Source organism: Cibotium barometz, chromosome 15, assembly GCF_041138505.1.
Source record: "Cibotium barometz isolate CiBa-2024 chromosome 15, ASM4113850v1, whole genome shotgun sequence".
NCBI classification, from domain to species: Eukaryota; Viridiplantae; Streptophyta; class Polypodiopsida; order Cyatheales; family Cibotiaceae; genus Cibotium; species Cibotium barometz.
In genome coordinates, this window is record NC_141060.1 from 43,252,012 (window position 1) to 43,273,679 (window position 21,668).

Below are 21,668 nucleotides of genomic sequence, written 5' to 3' on the forward strand. Positions count from 1 at the left end.
ACTCACAAAGCCACGGCTTCACTCCTTAAGCCAGGGCTGTCCCTTCACTATGCCATGGCCATCCCTTCACTAAGCCACTGCCGTTCACTCACAAAGCCACGGCCGTTCACGCACCTAGCCATGGCCATTCACTCAGAAAGCGTACAAACATACCTAACTAAGCATACAGACGCACCTTCCTAAGTGTAAACGTACCTTTCCAAAAAAAATATTAAAAAAATAATAATTCTTGAGAAAAAAACGTACTCGTAAGAGTACGCCCGTACCTGCCTAAGCATACGGACGTACTTACCTAAGCGTACGACCGTACATACCTAAGCGTACCGATGTACCTTCTCAAAAATATTATTTGAAATAATAAATAAATAAAAAATCCAAAATTTTTAAATCTTTAGAGGTACTTAATTTCTACCTCCCTAACCCACTAGGGTGGTTTTTACACACACGAAACACCTAAAAAGACCTTATTTTACCTAAAGGGGCCGTTCACATGCAAGGAAAAAGAGAGGCAAAACTTATAATTTTGATTCATGCGCACACCGTTGAAGCTTTTCTAAGTGTCAACGCACACCATGGACACCCTCGGTCATGGTTGCATATCCCGAGTGCCCCCATTCCATTGGGCAGCACCCTGACCATTGTACATTCACACATGGTCGACATACCAAGCACGTTTGGCCGTGAGGGCAAAAAATTTATGAAGAGGCCCTCATTTAGTGGTGCACCTTCGTTCATGCACCAAAACGTGAATAGATGCCTCGAGCACACACACATGCCTCCTCCTATAACCCCGGGCCTAATCTCATCCCCCACCCATGTATCACCTCCCCTTGATCCCCAAATTGACATTGTGAGCTTAGCACAAGCTGTAGGAAGGGAAGTGGTAGAACAATTGAACCCATCAACATCACATACACAACCAATGTGGGTGAAAATCTTCAAACTCATGCTGAAATTCCACGGAGTTGGAGACCCCATAACCCACCTAGAGGTCTTTAACCAAATCTATCATGCATTTGAAATTTTCAATGATGCAACAAAGTTCCATATCTTTTTGGATTAAGTCTTGAAGGCAAGGTGGTAAAATGGTTCCAATCATTGGATCCTCATCACAAAGGCACTTTTGAAGAAGTGAGAGAGGCCTTCACTCTTGGATTTGCACCATACGGGACCAAATGGAGCCCCATTATCTAATAGTTCCACCTGGAACAAAAGCTAAAGAAAACCTTATGCGACTACATTGCACACGTTAAGCACTTTGATTCGCATTGCGGGCAAAAGGGAAAGATTGAGTGATAAGCAATTAATGGACTGTTTCCTCTTGGGTTTGCACAATCCAAAGCTTCACGACCATATGTTATAGTGTAAAGGACCCCTCAACCTTTGATCAAGCCTGCAAATGGGCGATCTTTCTCGATGACAATATGCGAGAAAGTGATTCCACGCAATTGGCCACTGAGCCAATGACAACCTAAAGCCCATTTGTAACATTTCCCTCATCTCCTCCTAAGCACGATGGATTGATGGCGGCACCGTCCCCAACCCCCCACTCGCACATCATGCCACCACCATGATCGTCTACTATAGTGCCCATCTTTCCATTCCAACCATTGCCTCTTAGAGCAAACCCCATTGATCATGGAAAGATTAAAACTTGGTCCATTCCCAAGCCCATGGAACCCATACGCTCCAGCACCCATGAGGCACCCATACCACATCATCTTCTTTTTCCTATGCCTCACATGGACCCTAAACCAATTGTGCACACCATAGGTGCGCTTGCAAGGAGACCATCTCTTCAGTGTTTCCTTTGCCCAGCAGGGATCCCATAGAGTGAGTGAATGCCCTCAAAAGAAAAGCTAGCCATTGACACCACAATGTCACAACTGTGGGATCAACCATTACTTCAAGGATTGCTCTTTGCAATCATTTTCTAACTCCACAGTCAAAGGCATGCCATCCCTCAACGTGTTGAGCATTCAACATGGGAAGATATCCACTATCCCATTAAATGTAGTCACACGGTTTGCAAGCCAAACTCAATAAGGCCAAAGAACCAAAGCAGTCCAACACCTTAGCTATCGAATATGCCACATCCAAAAAGAAACAATGCTCGAAGCACATTGGCAAAGATGAATATCTTTACCATAAGAAGTGGCTCAACAAAGGCACATCCTCCTCCTCAAGGAGTGATGATCGTGCCAAAATGCCACTCCACCTAGAAGCCCCAAGGAATATATCCAAATTACCAAAGCTCTGGTCCCATATCCCAACCCCATTATAGAGAAGCATCATCTTCAACAGGCCCAACTCAAAGAAGAACCGTTACCACTACCAAACGTAGACATACCCATTGATCTATTTACTCAATGATGTCGGAGAGAAGAACCTGAACTTCTGCAATAGGTAAGGCAAGAGCCCAAGCTTATTCTCGAGAACAAGGAAGATCCGTTTGCCAACTTGACATTGACAAATGAAGATCTTACCCCACATGTGCTACCTAACCCTCCATTTCCTATTCCATAGGAGGCCAAGACCAAATCTCACATTCACATCAAAGAACTTGATGCAAATTGTGACACAGAGTCCGACAAAGACTCACAAGGTGCTCACACAAAATTTGCTGAAGTATTTTAGCTTCCTACAGCACCCAAGTCTCAACCTAAAACCTCGTCAAATAAGGAATAAATTGAACTTCTATACACCATTACTAGTCCAACCTATGAACCAGGCCCTGAAAAATGAAGAAGCTCCTCATCATCAATACAACCTTGATTGCCTATCAGCCTTTCTTTCCTCCCAAATCCAAAGGCCCAAAGAGATGGTTTGCCTAGGGAGACCCATGTTACAAGGGAATCCAAATTCATGAAATGACCTCAGGGATTAGATGGAACGAAAACTACAAACTCCTATAGAGGAGGTGGACAACTCAAATTCCTCAGATGAATCTGGGCCACATAGTCCTGACATACTTCATGAGAGTAGCCTACAACCCAAAGGCACACCGACAATTCAAGTAAATGCGTTGGGTCACTATTTTGAAAGTGATGACACAAACACAACCCTGCCCATTTTCTACGTGGACATGAGGTCACGGCCATCCTGGATGGGGGTGCTAGAGTCAGCATCATCCAAAGGAAGTGCAAGGAAAAATGGGCAGAACCACCCTTGGATGATGCCAAATTCATGATAAGGCTAGCGGGGGGATAGGACAACCGCAAAACCCTTTGGACTATTATAGGACCTCAATATTAAATTCCTTAACATGAGCTTCAAACACACATTTGTAGTAATGGACTTTATTCAAGGTGGCTATGACAACATCATGGGAAGTCCCTTTATGAGATTGACATGAATGGTCCATGATTGGGACACAAATCATGTCTACCTTTGCAAACACGATCAAATGCTCAAAGTGAACTTATGTACATGGAAGGCACATCCCATGATAAAAGGTCCCTTCACAAAGATTCTGTGACCACATTCAGGACTAACGATCTTGTTGTTTACCAATCTGGTCATCAAATCTTTGATGAAGAGCGGGAGCCAGACACAGTTGCTCTGTCATGGCTCTTGCTCTCAGTGAGTGGCATCAAGCCATTCTTGCCCAATTATAATCCAGCCTTGGAGTTCTCCTACATAAATTACATGAAATTTGCACTCCACTTGGTTATTTCTAATGGATATTTTAGTAATGAAATACCCAACACTCTGTATATGCATTTCATGTGAGATTTGAATGTAAGTGCTTTCAGGTGTAAGTGTGGGTTTTCCAAGAGTTTTCCATGCCTCTAAGAATATGATATTGGTGTGGACCATAGGATATATGTGGGCTTGCCACCTTTGGATCCAATCCATATTCTTGGTGGGTTTGGTTCTTGTGGCAGTTTGGGAGCGGTGGAAGACTTACTAGTTTTTGTGGGTGAAAGAGTACCCTTTGTGGATGCAGTTGGTGCCGGCATAGGATCAAATACGATGGGCTACCCTTCCTATAGGATCATCATTACTTTCCTGTAGGAAGCTCGAGGGTAGCTATGTTGTCAGCTGAATGTACATGTCAGCTGAGTTGAATGTACATGGGGCATTCTTGACCTAGCTCCCTCCAAGGATGACTGCGTCTTTGGTCTCACCTATGTGGAAATCAATGGGTTAGAGACAATATGTATCGTTTGTGTAAAAGAACTAAGGCTTTGTATTAGTTTTTTGGGCTAGGCATCTTAATTTTGGCATGAGCACAATGAAGATATGGTTTGCCTAGGGAGACCCATGTTTCCCATGGCAAAAGATTGTGGCTAGCTATTGAAGAAGGCACACTTTCTTTGCATATTTTTACCAAAGGAGAAATCTAACCATACTTGGCGAGAAGAAATGGCCACCATGGAAGTCAAATAGCAATAGTCCTCTTGTGTCCCAAATAGGAAAACATACACACAGCCTCACCCTCGATTGCCCTCCACATTCAAGTCACATCCTTATCATTGCCAGTCTCCCCTATTACCACACCTCATGCCTCACCAAAGCTAGTTGAAGGGGCACTATCAACACCATCCAACACTGTCAATCAAGCCTCGTTGTCGATAATCACCCTCAACTCTACATCCTCAACCATCCATACCACAAGGCACCCCGATCTCTTACCATTATCATGACAATCAATGGTGGGTGCCCAAGAATCTTCTTCAGTTCAAGGATTATATGATGTCTACATAGAACTCTAGATCCCAAAACAGCCATCTTGGAAACACAAGAGAAAAAAGCAAACCAAGTGGCCAAAAACCATCCCTAAGTCAAATCTTCAACATTGGCTAGTCCCCGTCTGCCTGCTAAGAGCACAAGGCTACTATGAAGGCAACACTCACTTCTGGCTACCCAATAATGTAGCCTATGCTCATCCACCACAACAAATCCCCAAAGAGCCACGACAAAAGGCCCAACAGCTGAAAGTTAGGCAACCCCAAGCACAGCAAGGCCAATAACGATGGCTGCCTACCAACGTGCTCAAAGCTCAAGGCTTCTGTGAAGGAAACACACACCTATGGCTCCCAAAGCCATAATCAACAGCTTATCCTCAGCGTCAACAACCTATTAGTAGCTCAAAGACTCACCTCGACAAAAAACCAAGAAGCCTTGTTGTCAACCATGGGCCCTCATCACTCAGCCACCACGGTGGGTGCTGAAACATCTTTTAGAAGCCCAATGCTTCAATGATGTTACTCCATCATTTGGGTCCCATAGAATCACCCTCAAAGGTTGGCCCAATCCACACTGAGCCAGTACCTATCCAATCCATGCAGAGCTGGTTTGGCAGCCAATGAGAAAGCAAGTCCCCTCTCACCTATAATGGCCATCTCAATGGCTAAACCTAAGCCAAACGTCTAGTTTCTTCCATGTTTATCCATGCCTAGGGAGAGTTGACTTTCCATCTCTTTTTTGAGCCTTTTTAGGCCTTTTTACATTTTGGATAATGATGAAAAGATTAATTAACATTTTAAATATTTCTTATGCTAAGTTTACATTGAGAACACATGACCAAATAGCTACAACTCAAATTTCTTAATATTTCTGACATCTCTAAAGATTTAAGCATTGGATTAAATTTATGCATAATTGTGTGGTGAAAATGGAGTAAGTAAAATGGTTATGCAGTATGGCTTTGACACAATAAAATAAATGAAAATCATGAGATAAAATGGTTATGCTACATCTATATCTAGTTTACGTGACTAGGACTGTTGTTATGGGACATGATGTCACCCCGTCTCAGGGTGGTCCTATCCCCCCACAGGATCCAGTGGGTGCGAGAGGTGTACACATCAACCATAAATGTTATTGATCCTACCAAGCTGAGTGATTTGTAAACTAGGTGCAATATCTCCACGCCATATTTACTCTTGGTGAGCATGATGGTGCCACCACAGACAATGCCACCTAGTTCTTTATAATGTCCTATCCAGATTTTCTCTTGGTGGGGAGAAATGGTGGTGCCACAAGCAATGTCGCTTGGTTCTTTATAGTGGCATATCCCCCCTTCACTCTAGAAGTATATTCTAGGGAGAAAAAAAAGAGAAAGATTATTTGCGAGTCTAGTTTAGTAGGTGGGAGTCTCATTTTACCATTGTGCACTATTTTGAGCAGTACATGATATTGGTAGTTGAGATGTTTCTATACGAGGTTAAGCATTTACTACTTGATGGTAATACCTTAAGAGAAAACCCCATGCTCTATAAAGTTAGACATCCTTCAAGGGAGCATTCATAGAGGCCTTCTTACAGAGCTTGATGATACTATGGACTTCCACCATCTTTAGATTATTCAATTGGATGGAAGGACATTTAATGCATTTACACGTTTAGAGAGCTTATTTCCTAATTCTCTCATCTTTTGGATCATTGTGTATGTCCCTTGTTCTTACAAGCACTTCTCCATAATTAGCAAACTGAAGTGCATTAGAATACGATTAAGTACTTTGAGGATGCCCTTGACTTTAAATGGATCTATGAGATGATGCTAGCGACCATTTGGAATTATTAGCAATAATTTGTTGGTCCTTCTGAATAGCGAAGTGGATGGAAAAAGAAGAGAAAAGGAAATAAATATTACTAGAGCAACAACCTAGCGACCTAGCGGCTCTTTTTCGAAGCAAAATCTCTAAAGGAAGAGCCCTTGGTGAAATTCTTCTTGTTTTAAATACCATAGAGACCGGGACACTTTGCATATGCATGTCCATTGAAGTGGTAGTAGAAAATCAATACATTCATGTATACTTGGTACAATATGGTACAAACCTAGGTAATCCATTCATATTGAGTCTTGATATTAATTATAAGAGTTGCTGATAAACATAGGAGTACTCACAATTTCATGGAAGTATTGATGTTAATTTTGAGAGTTATCATCTTAACATGGGGGTATTTAGTCCACATGATTTAATCCTTAAGGGGTGAAGTCATGGAAACTCATGTGCATATTTGATGAAAGTACTCACAACTCCATTGTGATGCTTCTCTTGTCCAGAGATTATATATCCTAGTGGTGTCTAGTGACCATTGTCGATATGTGGTGGAGCCAATTTTTGTAATAGAAGTTTCCTTACCTTACTCTCTGAAGACTCAAGCCTAGGAAGTAAAGCTTTCTTTTTTAGTCATGCACCTAGATAGAATAGATGTTTAGTGGGGTAAAGAGTGGTTTTTCCACAAGAGCTGCTCTATGTAAAAATTGGCTATGTACATTATGGAATTACCTTTGAACATAATGAGAAGAATTTTTCATCTTATGGTAATCTTTCTAGCCCTATGAGTAAAATATCTTCTGTCATTGACTATCATAATGCTATCTCATGATGATAGTCCAACTGATGATAGTCCAACATGTTCTATTTTGGAATCTATTGAGATGCTTTGCATTGATCAATGTGATGTTATTTATTGTGTTCTTAAAAATAAAGTGCAATTAAATGATGAAATTTGTGAATCTTCACTTAAAAACATGTATGAAGTGTTTCTGGATTTAGCAAATTATTTCATAGCTAGTTATTTTCCATAATGTGATGGTGATAATCACTTGTTGTCCATCATGCGAAAAACTCATAATACCTTGTTGAAGGTTAATGTGGAAATCACCAAGAGAAGCCAACTAATCACACCCCACACACATTAATGGGACCAAGACTACCAAATCACCTTTCCAAGTGTATGAAGAAGACAATGTCACTTGGTTTCAAAGGGTGTTGACCTTTGAAGTATGGATTGTCTTGAAGGGATACTCTTTCGTGAGATTATGTCTAAATTTTTAGACGTTTTTCTAAAAGAACTACCCCATGGTTTACCTCTAAAGTTGTGGACCATAAGATTTTACTTCTACGCAAAAGCCAATTTTTAGGCAGCCTTATAGGTTGATTCAATTTGAGGAGGATGAAGTTGCTAGACAATACCTTCGGATGGGGCATGTGAGACCTAGAAAATCACCTTAGGATGAGGTTACTAGACAGTACGTCCGGATGGGGCATCTGAGACCTAGGGAGCACCATTTTTCCTAGCGGGGACAAGAAGGATAAACAAAGAGAATTTGTGTGCATTATAAAGGTCTTATAAGTTTACTATTAAGAACAAATATCCATTATCGAGGATGGATGACCTAATTAATCAGTTTTTAGAGTGTGATGGTTTACGAAGATAGATCTAAGGACATGTTACCACCATCATATTAGGATATTTGAGAATGATGTTTTAAGAAAAGTTTTAGAATTAGATATGGCCACTATGAGTTCTAAGTGTTACCATTTAGACTCATTAATGCGCCAACAACTTTCCAATAGATGATATGAATGATATCATTCATCCATATTTAGGAATGTATGCTCAATGTCTCCTATTATTTTCTTTTTGGATATAATGAAATCCTAGTGTATGGTAACATCCTATAGGAATATGTTGAGAATTCAAGAATTGTATTAGATATTCTCTGAAAAGAAGTCTTTTTGTAAAATAAATCAAATATGATTTCTTAAGCAAGAGTTAACATACCTTGGACACGTTATTATAGTTAATGGAGTTCATATAAAAAAAGTGCGTAAATGACCAATTTTAAGAACCATCACCTAGTCAAATCCATTTTGGGATTTATGAATTTCTTTTAAACATTCATTTGCAATTATGCAAATATTGCTTTTCCTCTTTCAAATGTTGTTCAAGTCAAGAGCTTAGCCTTAAAAAAGCATGTGTCGTTAGATCCCCACAAACTACAACTTCCCTATGTGGGTGTGCTAGCTCATCCTCATTGCTTCCTCACTCTATTATCACAAAGGAATGCTAATTTGTGCGAAAGGGGTGAAGGGTAACTTCTCTATGCCGCCTAGATGGAGGCCACAAAATAGATGGTCCTTTTTTACGATTGTTCTCTCACAAAAGGTGAGGGAAGAAGAAGCTAATGGAAGAGGAAAACCTATAATTAAACCTATTAAAACAAGCATCCATCTAACATGTAAGAATCCAATAGCATGTAAGCAAGTAACAAGAGTGAATAAGGGTAGATCATAGGTAAACTATTGTAAGGGAATGATTGTGTCTTGCTTATTGTAAAAAATGACTTATATACAAATGAGTGGGTTTCATAGTAGGGAGGAAAAAACTTAAAAATGGTCCGGCCTATTGTTAATCTTAAGCAACTATGTACACATAGTCCATAGAGTTTTCCTATTTGAAATTAATCACATGGTAAGGCCTCTTTATATGTACCATCTTACAAAGTAGTTAACAAACTCTCCTTCCTAATGGTGATCATGTTTTCGGATCACCCAAGTCAATATTAAAGCTGATGCCAAGGTGGAACGGTGTGGATGATCCAAGATACACCATGAAGTTGGCGGCTAAGGTTAAGTGATATAGTTCGGGACCAATCCTCCACCCAACTAGATGTAGGGTAAAGTGATGGAAAGCTTTGGGTAGCCCTCATGGTAGGAGACAAGTCAAGGTGGCATAAAAAGGGGTGGAAAGCTTTGGGTAGCCCTGATGGTAGGGAGTGTGTCAAGGCAACATGAAAAGTGATAGGCAATGTCAAGGTTCTTCATGCTAGGACTTTGGTGGTTGTGGAACTGGCATGGACCCTTCAACATGAGGTAGTTTTGGTAGAAGGAGTTTTCACCCTGTGATTGGCAGAATAAGTGCTAAGACCACCATAGAATGATTTGCATATGTAGATGGCGGTCCGGATCTTCATGGCACTACATGAGAGTATGTCCCATTATCACAACATGATGTTGAGAGGTGAGGCTTATTCATGGAAAAACATCATCCACCAGGATGATGTTGCATTGGTGATGGAGTGGAGACAAAAAGAAGAGCTTACATGTGTTGAAGGGCTTTGGAGGTACCTGCATGGTCGAGGGGTCATATCATGGTTTCCCCAGCCAAAGATGTACCTCGAGGGTTGGATCTGACAAGGGTAGTTGCAGGTGCATATGTTTGTGTGTGTCATGAGATGTAAGAAGTGAAAAAAAAGTGATGTGCCCATAGTGAAATATGTAGATGATCTCATGACTTTCAATGCAATTTTGAATTTGAATCTAAGAAGATCTCATCTCACATCTTTCAATGAAATCTTTGTATACATGCTTACATACCTATAGATACACACACTTATATATATTGTGTATGTATGTGTATCTATAGGTATGTAAGCATGTATATATAAATAGTGTACATGTGTGTGTGTGTGTGTGTGTGTGTGTGTGTGTGTGTGTGTGTGTGTGTGTGAGAGAGAGAGAGAGAGAGAGAGAGAGAGAGAGAGATTACATGAAAGATGCATTTATTTGAGAGTGAGTACACCTCCTACCATTAAAATTTAATCTAAAATTTAATTAATTAAAATTATATATATGTAAATCTATTTAAGTGTGTGTGTGTGTGTGTGTGTGTGTGTGTGTGTGTGTGTGAGAGAGAGAGAGAGAGAGAGAGAGAGAGAGAGAGAGAGAGAGAGAGTTTCTATGTGAGAGAGTTTGCGTGAAGAGAGAGAGTGTGTGTGTGTGCATGAGAGAGAGAGAGAGAGAGAGAGAGAGAGAGAGGCTGAGAATTTCTATGTAGGAGATAGTTTGTGTGGGAGGAGATAGTGTGTGTTTTCATTAGTGTATGTGCGGTGTGTACATGTGTGTGTGTGTGTGTGTGTGTGAGAGAGAGAGAGAGAGAGAGAGAGAGAGAGAGGCGACATATAATTTCTACGTAGGAGATAGTTTGTGTGGGAGGAGAGAGTGTGCGTTTAGATTAGTGTATGTGCGGTGTGTACATGTATGTGTGTGTGTGTGTGTGTGTGTGTGTGAGAGAGAGAGAGAGAGAGAGAGAGAGAGAGTATATGCATGCATGTGCGTACATCTGCATCCATGTGTAGAATGTGCTTGAGAGAGAGAGTGAGATGGGGCAGACCTGGAGAGAGAGAGAGAGAGAGAGAGAGAGAGAGAGAGATGTAATGAGGGAGGGTGAAAAGAGAGAGAAAGAGAATAAAAAGTATCTTTTAATGAAATATAAATTAAATAGAAAACATATATGTATATGTGTGTATACATGTGTGTGTGTGTGTGTCTTTATTTACATTTATATATACATACATACATACATATGTATGTATATATATATACATATATATGTTTGTGTGTGTGTGTGTGTGTATGATATATCTATCTATATATATATACATATATATGTTTGTGTGTGTTTAGATGTGTGTATGATATATCTATCTATATATTTAAAAGTGACCACAACTTATCACCCATCTCTGCACGTTAAAATTTAATCAAAATTAATTAAATTATGTCGATGTTTGTATTTATATTTTTAAATACATGTATATATGTATAAGTATATGTGTCTATGTATAGGTTTATGTATCTAAAACATAATATTGTAGGGGAAAATAGTATTTTTAGAGATAAAATGCGCGTGCTTTTGAGAAAAAAACAAAATATTTGATCATTTAAAAATTTTCCTAGAAAATGAAACGCTATTTTTCTTTTAACAATTATGCCTCAACAAGTTCGAAAATAGTTGATTACGGCGAAAGACTCTCTTTTTTTTAAAGGCATTTAGAGAAAAAACATGTATATATAAATAGTGTGCATGTGCATGTGCATATAGGCAGTAGTAGCCATTAGGGTTTTTGAGTGTGCAAATTTATAGGCAAGCATTAGGCCATTAGGGTTTTTTGAGTGTTCAAATTTATAGGCAAGCATTAGGCCATTAGGGTTTTATATCTTAACCATGGACATTAGGTATGAAAACCTTAATATAATGACTGGCTAAATGAATTTTTATTTATGTCTACACCTATATGTTTTATACATTTTCACCTATAAGTATTGGCCATATGACTTTTTGATTTATGTCTTTACCTATATGGTTATGCATGTAAAAAGACTTATTAAAAAGAGTTGTCTAGCGATAAAAATCTCATAACATCAACTATTTACATGAGATAATTAACAAAATGGACATTGAGTCATATGTTTATGGTTGTAGTCAGTCACCCACCCTAACCTAATCACAAGGGATAAAAAATAGTTGTTTGATGGATGGCATCATGGGGCTAAGAAGGATCATCCTTGGTGCACACCATTTACAAGAGATAATGTCCAAGTGTACAAATGTTAAAGTAAAGTCTTTGATGGTAGTCATTTGTGAGGACCATAGATGTGAGTCGTTTTGGTAGTCATTTTGTAAGAGCACAAAATAAAAAAGGTTACACTAGCCGTTGAATGGTTTGCTACTTCCACAATGTCATTGGTGGAGTATAGATAACTTTATGGTCTATTACAATTATAGGTGGATGTATGAGTTGAGTTGACAAGATAATTGTATGGTCTATTACGATTATAGGTGGATGTATGAATTGAGTGTGTGTGTGTGTGTGTGTGTGTGTGTGAGAGAGAGAGAGAGAGAGAGAGAGAGAGAGAGAGAGATTACATGAAAGATGCATTTATTTGAGAGTGAGCACACCTCACCACTCATCCCTACCATTAAAATTTAAACTAAAATTTAATTAATTAAAATTATATATATGTGTAAATCTATTTATGTGTGTGTGTGTGTGTGTGTGTGTGAGAGAGAGAGAGAGAGAGAGAGAGTTTCTATGTGAGAGAGTGTGCGTGAAGAGAGAGAGAGAGAGTGTGTGTGTGTGTGTGTGTGTGTGTGTGTGTGCATGAGAGAGAGAGAGAGAGAGAGAGGCTGAGAATTTCTATGTAGGAGATAGTTTGTGTGGGAGGAGATAGTGTGTGTTTTCATTAGTGTATGTGCGGTGTGTACATGTGTGTGTGTGTGTGTGTGTGAGAGAGAGAGAGAGAGAGGCGACAGATAATTTCTATGTAGGAGATAGTTTGTGTGGGAGGAGAGAGTGTGCGCTTAGATTAGTGTATGTGCGGTGTGTACATGTGTGTGTGTGTGTGTGTGTGTGTGTGTGTGTGAGAGAGAGAGAGAGAGAGAGAGAGTATATGCATGCATGTGCGTACATCTGCATCTGTGTAGAATGTGCTTGAGAGAGAGAGTGTGAGATGGGGCAGACTTGGAGAGAGAGAGAGAGAGAGAGAGAGAGAGAGATGTAATGAGGGAGGGTGAAAAGAGAGAGAGAGAGAATAAAAAGTATCTTTTAATAAAATATAAATTAAATAGAAAACATATATGTATATGTGTGTATACATGTGTGTGTGTGTGTTTTTATTTACATTTATATATACATACATTCATATGTATGTATATATATATACATATTTATGTTTGTGTGTGTGTGTGTGTGTTTAGATGTGTGTATGATATATCTATCTATATATTTAAAAGTGACCACAACTTATCACCCATCTCCGCACATTAAAATTTAATCAAAATTAATTAAATTATGTCGATGTTTGTATTTATATTTTTAAATACATGTATATATGTATATGTGTCTATGTATAGGTTTATGTATCTAAAACATAATATTGTATATACTATATATTTACATGTGTATGTGTGCGTGAGAGAGAGAGAGAGAGAGAGTGTAAGTGAGAGAGAGAGATTGAAAGAGAGAGAGAGAGAGAGAGCGCTTCTATGTGTGGGAGAGTGTAAGAAGAGAGAGGGAGTGTGCATGTGTGTGTGTGAGAGAGAGAGAGAGAGAGAGACAGACAAACAGAGAGAGAGAGAGAGAGAGAGAGAGAGAGAGAGCAGGTGTGTATATGTGTGTGCATGTGAGAAGAGAGAGAGAGAGAGTTTCAACATTTGAGAGTGTGTGTACGTGACAGAGAGAGGGAGAGGGTCATGTGCATGTGCATGTGCATGTGCATGTGCATGTGCATGTGTGTGTGTGTGTGTGAGAGAGAGAGAGAGAGAGAGAGAGAGAGAGATGGTTGTAGAGAGGGAATAGTTCTTTTTTGGAACCTCGGTCGGCCGCAACAATGCGCGGGTGCAATACTAGTATGATTTATGTTAGCGGGGATGCTAAGAGATGTTAATAATGGAAGAGAAGAGAGGGAAGGATCCGGAGAAATGTTGACATTATCATTAGAAAGAGATGGTGATTCTTAGTTCCTCATTTGATTCATTAAAGCGACATTCATCATTTGAAGAAATTGGCCTTCGATGATGTCCCTTTGTGTGGTAGGATTCTTGTCAAATATTGTTAAGTAGGATCTTTTCTTGCATGCTTCTTTCCATGTGCTTTTTATGCTTCTTCCCATGTGCTTTTTATATAAAACGTGAGCATAGACTTTTTGTGGACCGACACGAGTGACCCTATCCTGGACCTGGATTTCCAAGAATGGTACTATCGAGGACAGCTCAATATTCCTCCTTTCGAGACCCACTCACTCTATTTTTATGAAAATCAATTACAAGCTCTTAAAGAGCTCAACCATACTCGTGTCTTACTCCCTCAAGAAGAATTTGAAATGCATTATGCCAAGCATGAACTGGATAAAAATGATCAAAGAAAGCTACAAAAAAGATTAGTTCGATACGACAGAAACCTCTTTTGGAGAAGGGTTGTTGTTCGAAAGCCTTATTCAAAAGTTTGAATATAGCAAGACAAAAGAAATGCATTTCAAGACTTCAAATGCCAAACAATGAATGGACAAAATCTTATGCAATTGGAGAAAGAATGTGTTACTCATTTTCAACAATCTTTTGCAACACCGTCTTGGTTGATCTAGCTGTTCTTGGTTGATCTAGCTGCAATGGGTCTTGAAGTATGTTGACCCATTAATGGGTTCCATCTTTTGTGCCACATTCTTCTTTTAAAACCACCTTTCTTTTTTGAAGATGAAGCCCAGTAGACAATAAAGGATTAAGAACTACTACAAGAAATAACACATAGCCTCCAATGTTGTAGCATGATGTGCTCAAGCAGGGTGCAAGCATTGTTCTCCTTCCACATCTCCATATGCACTCTCTCCACAATGGGCATATCATGTTTGCCCTGGCCGTCTGTTGGACTACCTCTACACACAAGCATAAATCAACACCAGCTGCGCACCTTCCTCCACAAATGAGAGAAAAAACAGCACCCACAGGACTATCCCACCAGTATGGTTGCCTGCTACAAGGAATCATTCAAGCAACTCGGCCCAACAAGTTAAACGGGAGGCATAGCCAATACCAAGTGTATGAATGTGATCCTCAACCTGAGTTTAACCACACTCCCCGTATTAGCACGTGCTTCATCAAAGGCAGCATGATACATGCATGGGTGAAATGCTAATTGGTAAATCTCCCAAAAAACAAAAAGACATGTGACTGCACACCTAAACAGCTTTAGCTAACAAAAGCTACTTTTGAAACTTGAATTTGATTGATTCAAAAAGATTCCTATGCTTGCATTCTGCTACTGTCACTCAAGAAGGATAACTGTACTGACAAAAGAGTTCGTATGCACTCATCCCAAATCAGATATTCATACTGGCACAAGAGAATCACATGGTTAATAGAGCACCACCTTTCAAGCTTTTAAGTACCTTCAAACAAACAGGTCCGACAACTAATTAACATCAATGTTTTTTGAATCCATGAGCATATGATAGGTGAGGGAAGTCAAAGATAAAGCTTCTAGCCACAATTACAAGCTTACCCTGTAAGTTGTACCAGATGCATTGTTCAAAACCTTTAGGCAACTTGAAAGGGTACAGTTTTAGCTTATTACAGGGGTTCTACCAAGGCACGCTTAACATTTCCAGTGCCTATGAGGGCCATCACAGACCAAGCAAACTAGCCGATCCATAATCTTAAGTTTGCCTCAAAGCAATCGCTAATCCCTTCAGTATAACCACCACTAGGTCACTTCATATTCCACCATCCTCAGACAATGCATTCTTTTTCCCCTATAAAGTTGATCTGATTATTTGGCTTTCTTTTCTGGCACCTCTTTGGAAGCTACATTCTTTCTTGGCACCTCTTTGGGAGGTGCAGTTGCAGGTTTAACGCTGCCCGAGGTGCTGCTTGCAGGTGTGGAAGCAGCTTTAGCTTCATAATATCTTTGAAATGCTCTTGGTATAAATCTTGGAATGATGAAACAAAACATATTGATATTGAAGTAGATGAAATTGGCTACAGCAAGTTCCCTTCCAAACCAGGTCCAGGACAAATCCTGCTTTGCAACTCAAATGTTTAGTGAAAACTACTCTCTCTCTCTTTCTCTCTCTCTCTCTCCACACACACACACACACACACACACACACATGCGCACGAGTGCACACGTGTTTATAATGTCATTTTTTCCAATCTTTCTACATATCTGTGTATGTGCTTCTATCTTTCAATCTGTCTATCCAGCAGTCATCTTTTGTCCATGCATCTATCCATCTACTTGGTCTGTTTTCTTCCATATGTGTGCGTGTGTGTCTGTGCATAAGCGTGCATCACAAAGTGATCAGCTTGCTTCTTTCTGTTGATCACAACAACTTTCATGAATCACATTGCTTGTCATCTCTTTCTTAAGAACACACAAGGGTGCTTTTCCTTTTATGTGGACAACATAGTTCAGAGAGAGAAGCACTCACTTTAAATGTAGGGTCTGTAGGTGGAGTCAAGCTGTAATGTGAAACACTGACCCACTCTGCCAATGAGAAAATTCGGCGAGCCGTATAAATAGCAGCTAAAAATGCCCGTACAGGAGGGGACCAAATGCCCAGGTTGCTGACAACATTCTCACTCAATATCTGGGCAGAGAGAAGAAATAGATGTGGCGTACAGGCCTTCACAGCATTCTGATCACCTCTAGCAAATCCTCCGAGGACGTAGGCGAGCGGAAGGAAGAGCCCAATTGCTGTACCAAGCATCAGATAAAGTTGAAAGTTCCGGCTTCCGTGGAAGACTTCCATTCGACCCCCTTCCTTCTGATAGCTGGGAAAGACAAACCTTGAGAGAATGTAAAGGTACAAGGTCACAAAGACAGGGAAGATGAGATCCATTACAGGCACCAAACCACTCGCCGAGAAGACGACAATGAAGGCCACCAGTTGCAATTCAATGGTCCTCACAGAACCCATCAAGCCACTGGGTGCTCCCTGCTCTGCTCTGCCCTGTGGGCTGCCTTCACGGGGACCGACAGCTAACGAGAGGCCCGACATGGTGTTGGTTCCCTTGGTGATTTCAAGATTATGGATGATAATGTTTTTAAGCTTTCACCTTGAGATTGCAGATGATGATTCCACACTTAGATGTGTCAGAAAACTCTTGGTTGAGAAACAAATTGAGGCTTCAGAAATCCAGTGCAAAACTGCATATGCCTTATCAACATTAATCAAATGTGTAACAATCCATATCATGTAAGCAAAGAAAAATTATAATGAGTACAAAAGCCAAACTGAGAAGGAATGGATGATTCTTGTCTTTCGCAAGAGAGATTCCTTCATTAGACTTGAAACAGAATCAAGAATCTGAGATATGGTTCTCAAAGAGCTTACCACACTTCCTATAAGGGCATTTATTGAGAACAATATGAACAGTTTAATTAAATTAAACCCTAAGCATGATGGTGGGAGGATTTAGGCAGATGAAAGCAATACCTTATCAAGTAGAAGGAAGCTGCAGATCGATGGACAGCCCACGTGCTCTGCTACCTTCGACAGCAAGCTGCGAAACCAGGAAAATGAAACAGAGAAATATGTTGAATAAACAGAGCGTACAAGAAAAATGGCGCACTCAAACAATACCTTTTTACCCACCCACATAAAGTAATACTACCTCACATTAAATTTCAATAAGTAGTTAAGTCTCACCTATTTAGATCATATGAATTCTTGATACACTTGAAACGCTAGGTCCTCTCAAAAGTCAAGGATGACTAGTGTGTTTGTGTGTGTGTGTGTGTGTGTGTGTGTTTGTGCACACTTGTGTGCGTGTGCATTCGTGTGTATTGTGGGCAAGGTTGCTTCTTGACAGGGCATCATGATCGTTTTTGGAAATTTTGGCCGTAATATACAACCACAGATTTTGAGCGGCCATCTAAAAATAAGGTGAAATGTGAAAAAGCACGTACTATTTCTGCTAAAACACGTCATTTCAAAAGGTGACCAATCCCATCCAAAAATCACTCTCGTGTGTGTGTGTGTGTGTGTGTGTGTGTGTGTGTGGAGGAGGGGGAGTCATTGTTGTTCTAGACCTTTTTTTGTATGACTTTCATGTTGAAATTGTATAGGAGCATTGACCACTCGTTCTATTCAAATCGGTTGTTTGAAGTTTGACAGTTTGAAACAATGTGCTTTTTACATGGCCATGCAATGTTCTAAGCAATGATGATCATTGCTTCTAAGAAGCAAGATCCAAAGAAGATACAACTTTGTAATCTAACTTTTCTAGGCAAAAAAAGAGTTATCCCACTTAATATTAAAAAGTTATAAGAATATTGTTGGCTTGATATGCAAGAATATTTTTGGCTTGATATGGCCTTTGATGTCTTCTTAATAGAGACAATGCCACCATTTTCTTGATAGGAGCTACCCAAGGGATACAAAGCATGACTTGTAAAAGAGGATGTATACCCTAGTAAAGTATGTATAGCCTGGTAAAACGCATACCTCATTGCAAATGCTTTTTGTAATAGTCCAATTGAGAGTGCTCTCTATGTAAAAATGACTAAGAATTGTTTTTTGATCATCGTTTTATACGTTGTCATGCTACTTATAGACCCTAATGAGGAGAATATTTTAGCCTTCAAGGCTAAATTGCATGTGTCATTTGAGATGACATATTTGGGTTCATTGCATTATTATTTGGGCATATAATTTATGTAATGTGATGATGGTATCATGATGTTGTTATTGTGATGTTGCAGTCAAAGTACATACAAAGACTACTTACATGGTTTGGTCTTGAAGACTATAAGTTTGTTGCTACACTAGTATAGACAAGTGCTAGGATCTCGGTGATTCATGTATGTCATGGCTCAACAAGAAGCAACCAATGGTGGCCAATTCGAGTTGTAAAGCTGAGTACAATAGCTTTTACATTGGCAACTATGGAGTGTACACGGCTCAAATGCCTTTTTGGAGATCTTAGTGTTAGACATCAATCCCCCCACCTCCATTTTCACTAACACCTAGAGTGCATTGGCCATTGCAAGGAACCCAGTGTTTCATGCTCGCACAAAGCACATTGAGGTGCATTATCATTATGTCAGGGAGAGGCTCTTTACATGACAGACTAGCTTGGCTTATATCTCTACACACAATAATGTGGCAGATATGTTCAAAAGATGAAAGCTCTCTTATGAAAGAAGTTCAAAGTTACATGAAAGAATAACCAAGCTTATGTCTGTACATATGACAATGTGGCAATATGTTCATGACAAAGGCTCTCTCCACGAAACAAGTTCGAAGCTTTTTGTAAAGATTTGGGTTATTGCCATTTGGGGATTGATCAACCGCATGATCCTTGTACATGTTCACATCATCAGTGCAAGGGGGATTTGTTGCCATTTATATGGTAGTGTGTGGACGTAGGCTAATAATGGGCTATGCATTTCTTACCTCCTCAGGAGATTTCCTCCCTTGAGAGTGTGTACACACTCTTATGAGTGAGAGTGTGTAAGTGACCTTATCATGTAACTTCACGTGTACTTCACTCGTTCTTATTAATCTGCTTCACTGAGAATGTGTACACACTATTATAAGTGAAGGTGTAAGTGACCTTATCACATCACTTCACGTGTACTTCACTCGTTCTTATTAATCTGCTTCACTCGTTCTTATTAATCTGCTTCACTGAGAATGTGTACACACTATTATAAGTGAAGGTGTAAGTGACCTTATCACATCACATGTACACTCGTTCTTATTAATCTGCTTCACTGAGAATGTGTACACACTATTATAAGTGAAGGTGTAAGTGACCTTATCACATCACTTCACTCATTCTCATCAATCTACTTTGAGTGTTATGCTTCAGCCTATATCTTCTCTCTTGTTGCATCTGTGTGTGTTCCTGCCTTTGTCTCCATTCCAACAGTACTATTGGCAAATGATGCCAAGATGTAATTTGACTCTTAGCCTATAATAAAATATTTGGTTTAAAATTATCAAAAGTCTATGCTAAATTCACTATAGATATTAGAATCCAAACTCTCCATGTGGAAGGGCATGCTAAAATTACAAATTGTCCCTAGAGTTGTATGGCAGATTTATCACAAAGAAAAAGAGCTCTTAAAATGGGTATTTGAATATCGCCATTGCCCTCATGTATATGACAAGCATTCTCATATCATGCTTTAGAAGCCTGCTTAAGGCTATATAAAGCTTTTCTTAACCTTTATATATTAAACAAAAACACGAGGCTAAGATACATAAACCTTTATATATAAAGCTTTTCTTAACCTTTATATATAAAGCTTTTCTTAACCTTTATATATTAAACAAAAACACGAGGCTAAGATACATAAACCTCCTCATGCAAATCTCACTCTTGATATCCAACTAATATACATTCCATCCATGATACACTGCCAATGCAACAATACATCAGATTATAGTCATTTAGGATGTGAGGGTAATAATCTAGTCTCATCATTTAGGATGTGAGGGTAATAATCTAGTCTCATCATAATTTATGTCCTTCTTGTGAGCATAACCCTTTGTAACAAGCCTTGTCTTGTAGCGATCAATGTTACTTTTAGCTTTACGCTTAAGCTTATAAACTCACTTCCTACCAATGGCCTTTTACCATAAGGAAAATCTATTGAAATATTACAGTAATTAATTTATTATTGGGTGATCCAATAAGTAAAAAGAATATCTTGGGTGATCCAAGTGTGATTAATTTGGTTGTGAGTGAACCCAACCAACTATGACATGTGTGACGCATGTAAGAAATGTGTGAGTTTGATTGTGAGTGAATCCAATAAACTCTTTTGAATTAATTCTTGATAAGGGTGACCCTAGTTGGTTGTGAGTGAACCCAACTAGCTGTGACACGTGTGAAATGTGTGGTGTACTTTGTAAATACGTGTGACGTGTATGAAAACATTGTGAGTGAATCCAATGTGTAGGAGTTTGATTATGAGTGAGTTCGATCAACTCTAAGACATGTGTGACACCTGTAAAGGTTCTGTGAATTTGACCGTGAGTAAATCCAATCAACTTTTAAGACACGTGTGATATGTGTGAGGACATTAGAAGTGAATCCAATATGGGAACAATTAATGTGTTTGATCACTCATGTGTGCTAATAGTTACAACCGAGAACATTTGTCTTCTCAAACGAGAGGACTATCTCACAAGAGTGAGATTTTTCAGAATATTTTAATCATGGGAGTGAATCCAAATAATTATGTGTGATGCATGGTTCATGTGTGAAGCATGGTAGTGAATGATTTCCAATTGTTATAATTAATTTTTGTAAGTGATTCCAAAGTAATTGTGATCTAGCATTGTGGACTATGTTGAGTATAGATCATGAGTTCGAGACAACCAAGGTGGACATTGGATGAGATTATCTAGCCAAGCACATGTGTACTAAATATTTAATTTTGTATGGTTTGGTCCATTGTACATATGTTGGGCAAGGTTTATTTTTGATGAGATGCTTTAAAAGCATTGGACTAAGGTTCAATTTTGTACAAAACTCAATTTTGGAAAAAGCTATGCTATTTATGGCTCCTAGGGCTAAATTTATTAATATGATTTAAATACCACGTGTGGGAGTGGAGCCACACACGTCGGGGGA

The 21,668-nt window shown here is 39.3% G+C and overlaps 1 protein-coding gene across 1 annotated transcript; it reads right to left on the reverse strand.

Moving 5' to 3' along the window:
• Window positions 1-15,342: 15,342 nt before the first annotated feature.
• On the reverse strand, window positions 15,343-17,653 carry LOC147631334 (uncharacterized). The gene is made up of 3 exons (XM_086809725.1): window positions 17,516-17,653; window positions 16,508-17,226; window positions 15,343-16,095 (listed from the first exon to the last, which is right to left on the reverse strand). The coding sequence occupies exons 2-3, from the start codon at window positions 17,075-17,077 to the stop codon at window positions 15,847-15,849; spliced, it is 819 nt and encodes a 272-aa protein (XP_086665851.1). The 5' UTR covers window positions 17,078-17,226; window positions 17,516-17,653; the 3' UTR covers window positions 15,343-15,846.
• Between the last annotated feature and the right edge of the window lie 4,015 nt (window positions 17,654-21,668).